Source organism: Meriones unguiculatus, chromosome 8, assembly GCF_030254825.1.
Source record: "Meriones unguiculatus strain TT.TT164.6M chromosome 8, Bangor_MerUng_6.1, whole genome shotgun sequence".
In the NCBI taxonomy this organism is placed as follows: domain Eukaryota; kingdom Metazoa; phylum Chordata; class Mammalia; order Rodentia; family Muridae; genus Meriones; species Meriones unguiculatus.
This window is the reverse complement of record NC_083356.1, coordinates 75,302,117-75,317,578: the sequence shown is the minus strand read 5'-3', so window position 1 is coordinate 75,317,578 and position 15,462 is coordinate 75,302,117. Positions and strand designations below refer to the sequence as shown.

General features: G+C 46.1%; 1 protein-coding gene across 2 annotated transcripts in view; it reads left to right on the top strand.

Annotated features, from left to right (window-relative positions):
- Stxbp1 (syntaxin binding protein 1) overlaps positions 1 to 15,462 on the top strand; it is a 58,881-nt gene continuing 43,419 nt past the window's right edge. Inside the window, exon 1 of one of the 2 annotated variants that reach the window (XM_021661695.2) lies at positions 1 to 199. In XM_021661695.2, coding sequence (XP_021517370.1) covers positions 163 to 199 — 37 coding nt within the window. In that variant the 5' untranslated portion in view covers positions 1 to 162. The remainder of the gene's footprint in view (positions 200 to 15,462) is intronic. The other variant, XM_021661777.2, reaches the window with a different exon arrangement.

Below are 15,462 nucleotides of genomic sequence, written 5' to 3'. Positions count from 1 at the left end.
GCCTCGCTTTGGCCCGAGTCGCGCCCCCGCGCCGAGTCCGCGCGTCAGTCGGTCCCGAGCGCGGCTGCGGGGCGACGGGCTGCAGACAAGCGGGGCGCGCGTCCCGGGGGAGGCGACGGTGTCGCGGGAGGAGCATCGGAGCCCAGAGACTCGCAGGACGCTATGGCCCCCATTGGCCTCAAGGCGGTGGTCGGAGAGAGTAAGTGCGGCCGGGGTGCTGCCCCGGGGCCGGCGGAACCCGTCAACCAGGCGCCGCCCTCCCGGGAGGGAAGCCCCTCCGGCTTCCTGCGGCTAGCTGGCTTCCCCGACTCGCCTCTCACCTCCGTCCTCCTCACCTCCGACGCCTCCTCAGTCCCCACTCCTCCACCCCGTCCTTCCTCTCCACACCCCGCCTTCCTAATCATCCCGTTTCCCTTTTCACCCTCATCCCTTCGCCTCCATCACGCCATCTCTACCCCTTCCTGTCATGCCGTCCCCTTCTCTCCCCCTCTGCCCCCAGACCCCGCATCTCCGTCCCCCACCCGCGCCTTTATCTCCCCGCAGCCCACTAGCCTCCTCTGCAGCATCACCCTTCTGCACCCCAACTCTTCTTCGCTCTATCCCTCTCCTAGGCTCTCCCTTCCTTGCCTGCTGCATTTCCAGAGCTCCCGATTCCGCTCCTCTTTTTTTTTTTTTTTTTTTCCTGTCTCCAGTCCCTCCCTATTTCCCACCCTCCCTCGTGAATCGTGACGAACGAAGCCGGGCCTGCGTCCTCCTCCCTCCCTGCCTCCCTCTCCCGGGAGCGGGGCGCTGTCCCCGGCCGCAGAGACCCACCTGGGAGCCGCTGGGCGCGCGCCGCGGCGCCGCTCCTGCCAGCTGGGGAGGGGACGCGGGCTTCTCCTCTGGCGGTGCGCCCAGAGCTCTCTCCGCCTCCCCTTCCCGGGGCCGGACTTCAAGGGCGGGGTCTCGGCGGGGTCCCGAACCCTTCGAAATCCCGAGGGCGAAGGGGAGCTTCCGAGCGTCGCGGGAGGAGTGGCCCTAGCCAGCGCCGCAGTCTGCAGTCTCCCTGCCCGTGCCACTCGGCCCGAGGCGCCGCTGCGGGGAAAATGGGATTGTTTGCGGGAAAGGCTCAGCAGACGTTATTTTAATTAATTTTTAACGTTTGTTTTCATGTTGGACGGTGGGAGCGGGTTGTGGGTGTTTGAAAAACGGCGTTCCCAGTTCAGATGGGTGACCTAGGTAGAAAAATAGCGCCTCTTCAAATATTTTGACACGTCTTTATAATGAAAACGTGTGAGGGCTGCTGTGGCTTTCGCTATCTCCTTGTGGAGGAAGAGAAAATGAAAGTGGCTTTTCCCTGTAGGAGAGGTGGAAATTTACAGTTCCTTCTTCAGTGAGCCTCTCCTGTGATAGCTTGCTTACCCCGCCCCCCCCTCCCAGCAAATGCAGCATAACTGTTGAGGATCATAACTGTCTCCCCATATTCTTTTGACTGGTATATGGGGACTACTCTATTGGTGGAATCTAACCATGTGCAACCTTCCCTGATAGAGTACATCAGAAGATATTATAAAAAGAAAACCCAGCACCCATCCTGTAAAGGTTATTTGAACTGTTTTCTGAGGAGAGTTTAAGGCTGGAAGGATCCATAGGGATTTTCTAATGTCAACGTCTTCATTTTAACCCACGGGAAAGAGGCGGTTAAATGACTTGCTGAAATTATTACTCATTAATTGTTTTTTTTTTTTTTTAAAGATCTAGCGTCTATTTCCTTGCAATTTAAGTAAAACTAACTTTCTTGCTTTCTGCAGACACTACAAGTTACCCAACACACCCTTCTCAAGGGTTAGAGGTGTGGGGTGAAATGTCATACTCCAGGTGTTATATCTGAATATTGTATTTGAAAGATAAAATATCTATTATAGAACCTCCCCCAAGACAGTCTCTATAGTCCAGGCTGCAGGCCCGGGAGGTTTAATTTAGATTGGCTTTAAATTTATCCCAGTCCTCCTGCCTCAGCATAGGTGTGAGGCACCATGTCCAACCAAACTTTAAAAAAAAAAAACAACAACAAAAAACCAAGGGCTCACTTTGCAGCCCTGGCTAACTTGGTACTTGCTACCTAGCGCAGGCTGGTTTTAAATTCATGGTAATCTTCCTGCCTCAGCCTACCAACATTAGGGTTACAACCTGCACCTCCACATCCAGTTCAGAAGTGAGGTTTTTGCATACTTTTGCCAAGACCCTTGATTATGTCACCAAAACCTCTTGCCTTGCCTCTTCTGGAAGTAAGCATCAAGAAAAAAAAAAAAAGAAAAAAAATCAGTATGCAATATGGCCACAATTTCTCTCGAAACAAAGTGAAACAGTGGTGTACAAAAATAAACCCAATTTAAAAAAAATTGGTGAATGTGTGAACAGGCTCCTATTTCTGTGACAATTGAGTTAGACATGTGCTTTGGGAAAATACATCATTGAATATACTATTTTAGTGCTACCTTCTAATTTTTGGTGGGGTTTCTACTTTGTTTTTTTTTCTCCAAAAAAACTAAGAGTGAAATGAAGATGCGTTTTCTTTTCTGCTGTCCTGAGAACTGAGTCTGATGTAGCCCAGATGCACCTAGAGCTGGCTGAGGCTTAGGGTGAGCTAAATACTGATCTTCCAGCTTCTACCTCTGGAGTGTGCCACCGCCATCTCCGTCTAAGCAGTGTGAGGGATTGAACCTGGGGCCTTGAGTATGCTAAGCTGGCACTCTATCCACTGAGCTACATCTTCAGCTGAAGCAGTGTTTTAAAATCCCACTATGGACCAATTTAAATGTCTCTCTTGATCTAAATGAACATCATGTAGTCACTGTCTTAGTTAGGGTTACTGAAGCTGTGATGAAAACACCATTACCAAAATCAACGTGGGGAGGAAAGGGTTTATCGTGGAAGGATGTCAGGACGGGGCAGGCACCTGGAGTCAGGAGCTGATGAGAGGCCATGGAGGGGTGCTGCTTACTGGTTGGCTTGCTCAGTATTTTTTTTTTTTTTCAATTTTCAATTTTTTTTTTTTTTTTTTTTTTTTTGAGACAGGGTTTCTCTGTGTAGCCTTGACTGTCCTGGACTCACTCACTCTGTAGACCAGACTGGCCTCAAACTCACAGAGGTCTGCCTGCCTCTACTTCCCCAAGTGCCTGGATTACAAGCATGTGCCACCACACCCAGTTTCAGCCTGCTTTCTTATAGAGCCTAGGACCACCAGCCCAGGGGTGGCCCCATCAGCAGCGTGCTGGGCCCTCCCGCTTCACTCAGTAATTAAGAAAATGCCCTACAGGCTTGCCTACAGCCCCATTTTACAGAAGCATTTTCTTAATTGAGGCCGCCTCCTCTCTGAAGGATCTAGCTTGTGTCAAGTTGACATAAAACTAGCCAGCCACAGTCACTGGCAAATTTTTCATAAGTAAAAAGTGATCTTGTTCATTTTTGTTTGTTTGTTTGTTTGTTAGTTTGGCGCGGGGGGGGGGGCACATCCGTTATAGCTATTTGAATGTTACAGTCCAGTTCTCTGATATAGGTCTGGTCCCCAAACTTGCAACGGTTCATAGTTAGCAGTTGGTAAATGAACAAATGTCATTTAGAATATGAATAAGTGTAAAATAAATGTAATTTTGAACCCCTTGCCTTCCCGCACAATCTGCCCTGGTTTAACTTAGAACCTTGCACATGTGCAGTACCAGAGCAATAGCCTTCTGGTCCCTTCTGAGCTGAGCTTCACTGGACAGCTCACAGGCTGTAGGTATAAGAAAAGAAGAGGGTATGGGTTGACTTAGCTCCTTATTCTACAGACATTTGTTTAGAGAGTGGGAGGAACTATGGGAGTTTCAAAGCTGAAAGCTGAATAAAACATGGGTCTGTGCCAAGCAAACATGGTAGCCTTTAATTCCAGTACTGGAGAGGCAGGGTTCCAGGCCAGCCAGGGACACTTAGTGAGACCCTGTCTCGGAAACAAACAACAAACTCTAAAACCAAAACAACAACAAATTGGGATTAGTTTAGTTACACTACGGTGGCAGACAGTCCTCCAGGAAGCTTTCCGTTGCCTCCTGAAGCAATTTTCTTCGGTGGAGAGTGGGGGTCTTGTTCTTGCCTCTGTCTTCAGCGAGTGATCGAGGTGCCGACACCCAGTTAATGTTGCACAAATAGCTAATGAGAAAGAGAACAGACGCAGTAATTAGAATTATGGGAAAAATTCAGACCCCGTGCCAGCTGGGATTCTAGGTTCTTGTGCCTCCGTGCCAGCTCTTTCCTGGGGATGAAGTCAGGTCCTCACGCCTGCCTAGTAAGAGCTTTAGTAGCCGAGCCATCTCCCCAGATCTAAAGGCTCGTGTATTTATTTATTCATTTCAGAGCTACAGCTTAATTTTTAAATTACGTTATTTGTTTGTTTGCGCAGGTTGCCACAGAGCTTGTGGAGGTAAGAGGACTTTCAGGCCCTTGCCTTTAGCTACCACTCAGGTCCCAGGGATCAAACTCAGTTCAGGGCCGGCTGCAAATACCCTTATCCACTGAGCCATCTTGCTGACCCAGGGCAATGGTTTCTATTTTTTTTTTTAAGGATCATTTTTATTTGTGTGCCTGAGGTGTAGGTACCTGTGAAATCCTGAAGAGTGTGTGAGATCCTGTGGAGCTGGAGTTGTAGGTGGTTGTGATCCACTGGATGTCCAGGCTAGGAATCAAATGCAGGACTTCTGGAAGATTCTGTCTCAATAAACGGATTTTCTCATACTGTTCCCTATAGGCCATCCTCCTACTCTCAGCTTCTGTCAACCATTGGACTCTTTATTCCCTGTGGTTTTGCTTCTTCCAGAACACCATGTCAGTGGAATATAGCATATAGCTATATATAGCTCTCTTGTTTTTGTTGTTGTTGTTTGTTTAGATTTTATTTATTTATTTATACAATGTGTGTTTCCATGTACACCTGCACACCAGAAGACCAGAAGAGGGCACCAGATTTTATTTTAGATGGTTGTGAGCCACCATGTGGTTGCTGGGAATTGAACTCATGACCTTTGGAAGAACAGCTAGTGCTCTTAACCTCTGAGCCATCTCTCCAGCCCCTTGTTTGTTTTAAGGAAAGATCTCACTATGTAGCCCTGGCTAGCTTGGAACTCCCTATATAGACCAGGATGGCCTCGAACTCAGAGAGATCCACCTGCCTCTGTCTCCTGAATGTTGGCATCAAAAGCATGCACCACACCACCCAGCTTTTAAGATGTGATTTCTGCAGCTGGGGAGATAGCTCAATGGGTAAAGTGCCTGCTATACAAGCTTGAGGACCTGAGTTTGGATCGCCAGCCCTAGGTGAAAACTGGGGGTGTGGTCACATGCATCTGCAACCCTTGCTAGGAGTGAGTGCTTGGAGGAGACAGACGATTCCTGAACACATGGGCCGGCCAGCCTAGCAGATCTGTAGACTGTAGAGTGTAGGCTATAGCGCCTGCTGTGACGTCACATGGATGTTCTCAGGTAAAGGACCTTGGAGTTATTTTGTTTCAGGACAATTACAAATAAAGGTTCATCCACAGATTAAACAAACAATCATTACACTGATTTATTTTAGTGTGTGTGTGTGTGTGTGTGTGTGTGTGTGTGTACGTACCCGTGTACACATGCATACCAGGGCACACATGGAAAAGTCTGAAATTGGTTCTCCCCTTCCACCATGTGGGTCCTAGGAGTTGAACTTAGGGTCATCAGCTTTAGTGGCAAGCACCTTTACCCACTGGGCCATTTCACTGGGATATACCCACATGGCATATACAGATGAGTATATCATAAGGTCACCTGAATGCTTAAGATTAGGGTTACTGGATTGTATGGTAAGCATATGTTTATCTCTGTGAGAAACTGTCACGCAGAATTCTGAAATGGCAGTAATAATTTGTTACTCTAACCAGTGATGCTCAAAATTTGTCCTTGCCAGACATGGTAATGCATGCCTTTATTGCTAGAACTTGGGAGTTTGAGGTCAGCCTGGTCTACATAAAAATTTCCAGGCCAGCCTAGGCGTGTGCCACCACCACCTGGCAAATCTTTGCATTTTTCACTAGGATTTTTGTTTTCCTATTATTGGGTCTTCAAATATATATTAGTCATGTGATTTTCAAATGTCTTCTCATTTCTGTGGTTTTACCTTTTCATTCTCAATGTTTCCCAAAGAGCAGAAGTTCTCAATTTTCATGAAGTGCCATTTATCACATTTTTCTTATAGATCCTCAGAAATCTTTGTCTAGCTGAAGTTCACAAAGATTTCCCTAAATTTTTTTCCATTTGAGGTGTTTTATTTAGATATGAGTCATTTTGAGTTAGTTTTTATAAAACATGTGAGGTGTAGTCAAGGTGTTTTTTGTTTTTTTTTTTCTCCTGTGTTTGAATGTCCGGTTGTCTCTGCACCGTTGAAGTGTCTTTGTGTCCTTGCTGACATCATCTGGGTGTATGTGGGTGAGTCTGCTCTTGGATGTTCTGTCCTGTTGGTAAGCTATGAGCAACTCCATTAGCACCTCAGCTTTAAAGGAAGTGTGGGAGCCTGTCCACATCATGATTCTTTCTGTTTTGCTCCTTTTCATAGCCATTTTGCTTCAAAAAGGTATCTGCATACATGTCAGAATCAGCTTGTTGATTTCTGTTAAAAATTGGAATTTTTATTTTAATTGTGTTGACTCCATAGCTCAGTTTAAGGAGATTTGACATTTTTAACAACTTTTCCTAGCTGACTGTACTTGCTAGACTGCAATGTGTCTCTCCAGATTTTTTGTTTCACAAATAAGGGAGCAAACACCATGATAAAAAGAATCCCAGAATGCAAGATAAAGTTACAATAATTAATTGTGTTTTCCTAAGTGAGCAATTTTTAGAAAGTAAAATATTGAGTAATAGTTAACAGAGCTGGGAGACTCGCTCAGTGCTGAGATACTTACCTCACATTTGAAAGGCTCAGGATCAGCTTTCCAATGTGACCTTCCCACTTCCTAAAAGTGAAGTGCTTAGGTATAAATTTAACAACATTTTGCAGATCTGTGTGTTGAAAAACCATAAAGCCATGACAAAAGAAATCCAAAAAGGTATAAATAGATATACTATGTTCATGGATTGAGAACTAACCCCCTTTTTTTTTTGGGGTGTGTGTGTGTGTGTGTGTGTGTGTCCTCAAATTCTCGGTATCACATGTAACTGCAGTTTCTTGGCTGTATAGCACCTTAGTATTTAACTGGATTTTTTTTTTTCTTTTTACATTTATTTCAAAGGGGAACTTGTGGTATTCAGTTTTCTCCTTCTACCATGTGAGCTGGAGGTTTGACTCAGGTCGTCAGGCTTGGGGACAAGCACCCTCACCTGCTGAGCCATCTCACCAGCCCTCAGAATTTGACTTTCTGAAGAGAGTCCAAATCAGCTTCGTAGCCTCACCTTTCCTCTCTGTGTCTGAGGGCTACAGTTCTAAAAGTCCTCACCAAGCTTGTTTGCCTCCCTCCTCTGCTCCTCTCTTCTGCCCTTCTTCCTTCCCTCCCTCCCTCTCCTCCTTCCTTCCGTTTATTAGTTCCAGGCTAAACTCAATTATGCTCAGGCATTCCTCTGTCTTCTCTTCCTTTGAATATTTTTAATAAAAACAACTTTCTTGGTATAATAATTGTAATTTTATATCTTTTAAGACATTTATTTAAAATGTAAAAATTTCTTTTGAGTGATCTCATTGTGTCTTCATTTCCAGTTTATTTTATTTATTATTGTTTTCTTATTTAACTTTGAGACAGTGTTTCACTGTATAGCTCAGGCTGGCCTGGAACTCACAGCAGTCCTCCTGCCTCTGCATACTTCTGGGTAGATAGGTGTGTACCACCACACCTGGCTTCTTGGTGTTTATGTCTAGACACAGTTCTCTTTGTTTGAACTAGTTGTCACCCTATAATGATGTGATTTACAATCCAGGTTGGGGCAAAATTTCCCTAAGCAGTGGGTTAAGGCCCAAGTCGCATTCTTACGTCTCCATCAGTTAGGAGAGCACTCACATCTGCCCTGTACCCAACAAGCGCTTATTGTGTTGGCTGTTGGTTGAAAAGGTTTCTCTCTGACTTTTTTGGCATATAGCAGCTCTGAGACAAACAGGTGTTTGGCAGCTAATGAAGTTTTTTGTTTTTTTGGTTTTTTTTCTTTAGTGAATTGGTCAGGCCAAATTTCATAGTTCCTCTGGCAATTCAGCAGCCCTAACTGTACAGTGTGGTCCTGAGCTTGCCCTAGGAGAACTGTCTCAGGAAGACCAGCTTTGAGGCCGATCAGAGGGACCCAGCTCTTCCTAGGGATGTTTGGCTCGGGGTTAAGCACTGTGAAATGCTACTTGGAATGCTGATTCTGGGATGGATCTTTGTTGTAAGCATCTTTTAATGTTTTTCCTCCAAGTAATCAAAGCTGTTACGAGCAAATATCTTGGCCATTTGATAGACAGTTGGCACACTCTTCTCCTGTACCTGGCTCTCTTAAGCAGGGAACTGTCAATTAATTATTACCCTCTCAGCAACCAACCAGTTTCTGATCATAGCAGCCCAGTTGCTTTGAACAGTGCACAGAAACCTGAGAAAACTCTCCCTCAGGAGGCTTTGCTTTAGTCACAGCTTCTCCAGACAACTCGCTGCAAAAAGCAAGAAATAGATTCTGATATGACAAGCCTCTGTGAATGCTACAGGACTCCTGTGTGAACTAGTCTCATTTAAGCCTGGTTGTGAAGGTACAGGTTCAAATTGGTCTCCAGAAGCCAGTCTTTCTGTAGTGGTCTTTGGAAATGTCAGAAAACTCAAGGGCCTTAAAGTACACCTGTATTTTACTCAGTGGCCTCCAAGGAGTCTGGAACCCAGTGCCGTTTTCATTCAACCACCATATAGACAGCCTTTTGTTTGCTTGTTTTTTTGTTTTGTTTTTTCTGAGACAGGGTTTTTCTGTACTGTCCTGTACTCGCTTCATAGACCAGGCTGGCCTTGAACCCACAGAGATTCACCTGCCTCTGCCTCCTGAGTGCTGGGATTACAGCCCTGTGCCACCTCGCCTGGCTTAGACAGCCTGCTGGTGCTAGAAGCAGTGCAGTAACACATGAGGGAACTGGTCCTCCCGCCTTGGCCTCCACAGTGCTGGGATTATAGGTATACCACGAGGCCCCTCTAGGCCCGGTTCTTGTGGAGTCCAGGTAGCACAGCAGTAACTGCCCTCACTAGGACTCTGGGTAATGTTGGGACCCATGGGAAACAAGTAAGGACAAGAGACCTGTAATAGGAAAGGCTAGCCATGCAGAGGTGGTATCTGTGGGGCCTGAGAAAGGCGAGCACAGGAAGAGCTGGCCAAGTTAACAAGAAAGAGGGACCGTAAAGTGAGAATTCTCGAATTCTGGTTTCTTTATAAAGCACAGAATTATTATTATTATTGTTGTTGTTGATATTAATATATTGTATTTATTTTTCGAGACATGGTTTCTCTGTGTAGCCCTGGCTGTCCTGGAACTCACTCAGTAGACCAGGCTGTCTTCAAACTCGCAGAGATCCTACTGCCTCTGCCTCCTGAGTACTGGGATTAAAGGTGTGTGCCCTTTAGCATTTTAATTTCAGGTATGGGGCTGCTTTGGACTGTCTATTGCAGCTGACTGTGATTTGCCTCATGCTCTAGCAGAGGCTTGGTTTTGCCAGCTGCAAGTAGTTTCTGCAATTGCGTGATGTTTGGGAATTCTGGGAACTTTTTGGAGGGTACATAAATTTGAGGGCCTCTGGGAGGCAGGGTTGTTGGTTGTTTAAGGAGGTTGGTTGAAGTTTATTAGTAGCCATGGTCAAAGAAGAAACAAAAGGAATGAAATTAGATTCAGGGATTTTCCTCATTCCTCTCTCTCCTCTATCCTTTTTTCTCTCCTATCTAGTATGATGGGATGGAACTGGGGGTGGGTATAAAGGGTGGGAACAAAAACCCACAAAGTAGCAAAGGCTGGTTATAGGACCCAATATAGCTTGGCTGGGGAAGGGAAGACAAAAGCTGGAGGGGTACTGGATTTCCTTAGCCTTTTGGTCATCATGCTTGGTGGCACACTCCTTTGCCCACTGAGCCATCTCCCTGGACCTTATGTTGTTTTTCAGAAGCCCTGAAGACTCTATGAAGATTTTTAAGTCAGTGGGAGATGGGTTAGAATAGCTTAGAAAGTACGCTGGGTCTCTGTGGATTGGATGGGAGGCAGTGAGTTAGGGGCTGTGGTGGTTTCCTGGCTATGGCAAGATTGGGGAGGCTAGCAACCTAGGTCTGAGACAGAGCAGCAGGTGAGGAGAAGTCTTATGGGTGTTGAAAGGTTATGGCATGGCCATTGGATGAAAAGGATGAGACAAGAAGGCTGGAAACCAGTCCTAATTTAGAACTGTGCAGAAAGTCCTAAGATTCTTGTTCCATGGGAGAGAAAGGGCAAGAGAAACAGCAGATTTGGGGGAACATTAGCTTCCCTAGGCAGCTATGCACTGCCTCCAAGAATGTGCTAAGAGGAAGTGGCAGGGATATCAGAGGTCAGGGAGAAGTCATGATGGAGGTGCATGCTGGGGGCCATTAGGTGACCTAAGCTGTTGGGGACAGTCAGAGGATGGGAAATGTGGACGAACGAGAGAGACACTGACATTGACTGATAGGCCCAGCCAGAACAGCCAGAAGGCTTGAGAGTCAGAGTCAGCAGGGAGGCAGATATATCCAACAAGGGCCCTTCCAGCTTAATTCTCAGTGACCTTGAGCCAGCTTCAGTCAGCTCAGGGGCAAGCCTGCACTCCCCAGTGACAGGGTGTTGTAGCTGGACACTTGAGGCATGTTCTCCTCTTGGTGCTTCCGAGATAATGGAGTCAAGAGCTGTCTGTGCTGACTTCGATGCTCATGGTTTTGTGGAAGAGGAAGTGTGGATGCATCACAGTATGTAGACAGGCAGGATTTGTGCTCTGTTAACATGGTGTCACACAGATCAGGCTCTGGGAGGCATCTGAGAACCCCCAGTCTGGACTCTTACCCAGAGCAGGGATTCAGCATTCTGTCTGTCAGGTGAATCACCTCACCAGGCCTTTATCTTCTTTGTGACTTTCAGGGACAGACAGCACTCTACTTGTGTTCCATGCCAGTATAGACCCACAAGGACAAGCAAGAGCCAGGAGGACTGCAGCATTGGGCAGAAAGGCAGCTTGCACTGAGCTTAGATGCAGGGGTGGATTTTCTCACAGGGCCTTATGGTCTTCCTATAATGGCAGGAGGAACAGCCCGGCAGCCCGGGGAGGAGCAAAAACTTACAGGTGTGGGCGCTTTTCAGGAGTAGGGAGTGACCAAGCCTGGCGATGTCTTCTGAGGTGACTTCTGAGGCAAGCGAGAAGCCCCCCTCTTCTCAGGAGAAAAACGAAGCATGGGAGCTATGCAGAGGTCTGCTCTGATTTGGAGTCATGTCCCACGTGGTCTTTAAACATAGGCCTTCAAGCCTTTGTAATCACCCAGCATGTAAGAGTGCTGGCTACTAAGCCCAAATATACACTTGTGCTGTGGCATGAATGCAACACGCACTAAATGCATAAGTAAATAAATGTTTAAAAAACGACTTGGCCTACAGGCACACCTTGTTCGGGCATAAAGGCTGGTGCTGCCTTGGGGTCTGAAGAGGAAGCAGTCATGCCTTCAAGACTTTCATGGTTAGCTTTCCTTAGGTATTCTCAGAGTGTGTTGGGAAAGCACCCTAAATAGCTTCCTTGGTGCCTCCCCTCTCCACAGAACTTCTGCCATTTGTGTGTTACACCTCAGGGGGCTCAGACTTTCTTTTCTTTCCAGTTATCTATCTGGATTTTACTAAAGTGTTTTCGAGATTTACTCAAAGTTCCTCAAATTTATCATTCTGTTTTTCTGCTTAAGTTTTTGTTCTTACTGTCATACTCTATCAAAATTCCAAATAGTTTTTTTATTTATGACTCCCAAGCCTTATTTCACTGATGCAGTAATTTTTATGTATTCCTCTTTAAACACACACGCACATGCACACACAGGCCATCTCAATTTCTTTCTTTTTATTTGTTTTAGTGTCTGTTTTCCATGCAAGAATTTTCTCTCAGATGTTCAGCAAACTGTGATGTCTGCCTGTGATTAAGAGTGGGAGACACAGACAGCAGTTGGAGCGTTCAGCCTGAATTGGATGTGTTGCTGAGGAACCCCAAAAACGTTGTCTTTTCTCCTTAGACTGAAAGTCCCCAAGAAATGTCCTCCTACCTGAGACCACAAGTCTAGTGACAGGAATTCTGGAAATTGAGTAGGTGGAAAAGACTGGGGACTGGGGGTAGGCAGGGATTTTCTTCTTTTCTTTTTCCCTTAGACAGGGTTTCTCTGCGTAGCTCTTGCTGTCCTGGAACTTTCTCTGTAGACCAGGCTGGCCTCAGACTCACAGATCTGCCTGCCTCTGCCTCCAAAGTGCTGGGATCAAAGATGTGTGCCACCATGCTTGTCAGGAAGAGGATTCTTGACATGTTTATATGGAGATCATTTGTTCCTACAATACTGAGTTGAGACCTGTACTGAGAATTCTGGAATTTTGGTTCCTTAAAACACACACACACACACACACACAGAAATGTATAAGAATATGGTTTTGTTTTTAACCGCAGGTGTGGGGTTATGGTGCTGCTTTGCAGCAGACTATTGATTTTGCCTTGTGTTCTAGCTGAGGCATGGTTTTGCCAGCTGCGAATAGTTGCTGTCATTGTGGGACATTTGGAATGCTAGGAAATTTTCAGAGGGTATGTAAATGCTGGAGCCTCAGTAGGTGGGTTGGTGTGGTTGGTAGTTCAGGGGGATTGGTTGTGGTTTGTTATTAGTTATGCTCGAAGAAGAAATAGGAAGCTCAGAGATCTCTCTATCTCCCCCTCTATCCTTCTATCTCTCCTATCTAGTGATAGGGGTAAAATGGGGAGAGGGGAATAAGGGTAGGAAAAAGAAGAACCCACAAAGTAGCAAAGACCAGCAACAGAGGCCCATACTCACACTGTCTTGGGTCTTCCAGGCCAAGGGGAAGCACCACTGTTCTGCCATGTTGGAGGTGTGTGATTGCCCAACCATGGGCAATAGTAAAAGGGTACCTAGAATATAACCACTTCTCACACACAGCCTGCCCACATGCCTCATGCCCCTCTCCTTTTAAGTTCTATGGGCATTGCGTGCTGGCAGCTCCTAAAGCCTCCAAGGTTCTGTGTTCAGTTTGCTAGTGTTTACACCCTCATTGCTGAGACAGGACCGATGGACTTAGCTTCCATGGGTGCAAAGCAGCTAGTATTTCTACTGTAGAAAAGCAGACAACAGACTGTGAAATGAGACATCAGTTAGGAAAACTGAATTCTGGGAAGGACAGTAACCATCAGTAGGCTGGGATACTCCACACCCTACTTCTTAACAGCAATTGACAGGCTCTTTGGGCCGCTAGTTTTTTTCTTCCTCACTGATATAAGCAGTCATAAATCTCAGCATTTTAGTGCTGATTATGTGGTCAGCAAACAAGAGCTTGGCTACAGGTTAAAAACAAATATTCAGGCCCAGTGTGGGGGCATGACTTTAATCTTAGCACATGGGAGGCAGAGGCAGATGGAGCTCTGCAAATTTGAGGACAGCCTGGTGTACGTAGGGAGTTCCAAGCCAGAAAGTGCTGTAGATTGAACACTTCGTTTTATTTCTAAAAAACAAGATGAAAACAAACACCCCCCCCCAAGTATTTGTGATAGTCCAAATCCAGCAATCTCATGATGACTAGCTTCCCAGACTCCAGGGTGCATATTCAACAAAGTGATCTTGTGCATAGAGCCTTAACGCAGTTACAGTGTGGAGACTTCGCCAAGCATCCAACGCTGCCTTCCATTGCTCAGTTAAGGGAAGCCAAGACCACCCCAGCACCCAGCCTCCAGCAGCACATCCCATCCTGCCTAGGTATCCGGGGAAGTAAGTACAGTTCATATAGAGCCAGAGAGAGCTGCCTCCTGTCATTTCAAGAAGGGAAGAACAATAAAACATCTGTATAGGGGCTTTGAAAAAAAAAATGTTGTTGTGGGAAGCATGGTGGTACACACCTTGAAACCCAGCATTTGGGAGGCAGGGGCAGGCAGATCTCTGGGAGTTCCGGGCCAGTCAGAACAACATAGTGAGATACTCATAAGCAAAACAATAACAAGTTGTTTGGTCTTCCTCTCCTGGGTTTTTGGAGACAGGGTTCCTGAACTCACTATGTAGCCAAAGATTGCTATGAACCCCAGGTCTTGTTTCCCTTCCCACCAAGCCCAGCATTTACAAATGTCTTATAGGGAAAGAAGAAACACAGCAAAGCCTCATTCTAACAGTTTATTCTGGAAGAAGACGTGCAGGAAAAACAATTTTAGCTGTTCTCAGCTTTGAAGATTATGAGCCCAAAGGAATCTCTGTGAGTTGGAGGCCAGCCTGGTCTACAAAGTGAGTCCAGGATGGCCAAGGTTACACAGAAAAACCCTGTCTCACGAAAAAAAAAAAAAAAAGCCCAAAGGAAAAGTAAGGTGAAATGATGCTGGCAGGTTAGGGAACTAGAAACAGGAAGCAAAACATCGAAGCTAAGGAAGGACGCAGATACAGGAGGCAATAGGAGCCCTGTAAGCTGGAAAAGCCACTTGCTCTGCATACTCAGTGGAAGCTAGCATCTGGTCCTTCTCTTGGCCTGTCAGCTTTCTTCTCTTTCGGAAGCCCCACCTTTTTCCTGTGCTTGATCCTGAGCCCGAACCCAAATAGGATATTTCCTTTTTCCTGAGAAATTTTTTTAATCTTTAAAATATATTTTTAGATTTATTTATTTTGTTTTATGTGTATGGGTGTTCTGCCTGTATATCTGTGCACCACATGTGTGTTTGGTGCTTGCAAAGGTTAGGAGAGGGTTTCAGATCCCCTGGAACTAGAGTTACAAACAAGTATGAACCATCATCGTGTGGGAATCAAACCTGGGTCCTCTTCAAGAGCAGCAAACGCTCTTAACCACTGGGCCACGGTTCCCCTCACTTTTTTTTCCCCCAGCATCTTATTGTAATCAATTGTATGGGTTTGGGGAAAGGAAGACTCCTCCTGAAACTCCTCCTGGACCTTTCTGTGTGCTTGTTTCTAGTGGGAAGCCATTTTCTGCCTTTAGAAGCTTCCCTGAGGCTTTTCTTTCATGTCAGTGTGATAGGGATTGAAGGCTCCAGAGGGACTTTCAGTCCTTGCTGGGATGGGCAGGGCCAGGGTATCTCACCAGGGCACTCAAGTCTCAGGTATTCCCTTTTCTGGACTGCCCAGTCAGCTCTGGATTCCCGAGACCCCAGGAAGCACTCCGTGGCATTGCCCTCTCTTCAGAGTGGGCTTTCCGCCTGATGCTGGTCTCTGGGAAGAAATGTAACTGGGAAACATTAGATGCCACTTCTATCAGTGTGGCTGTTG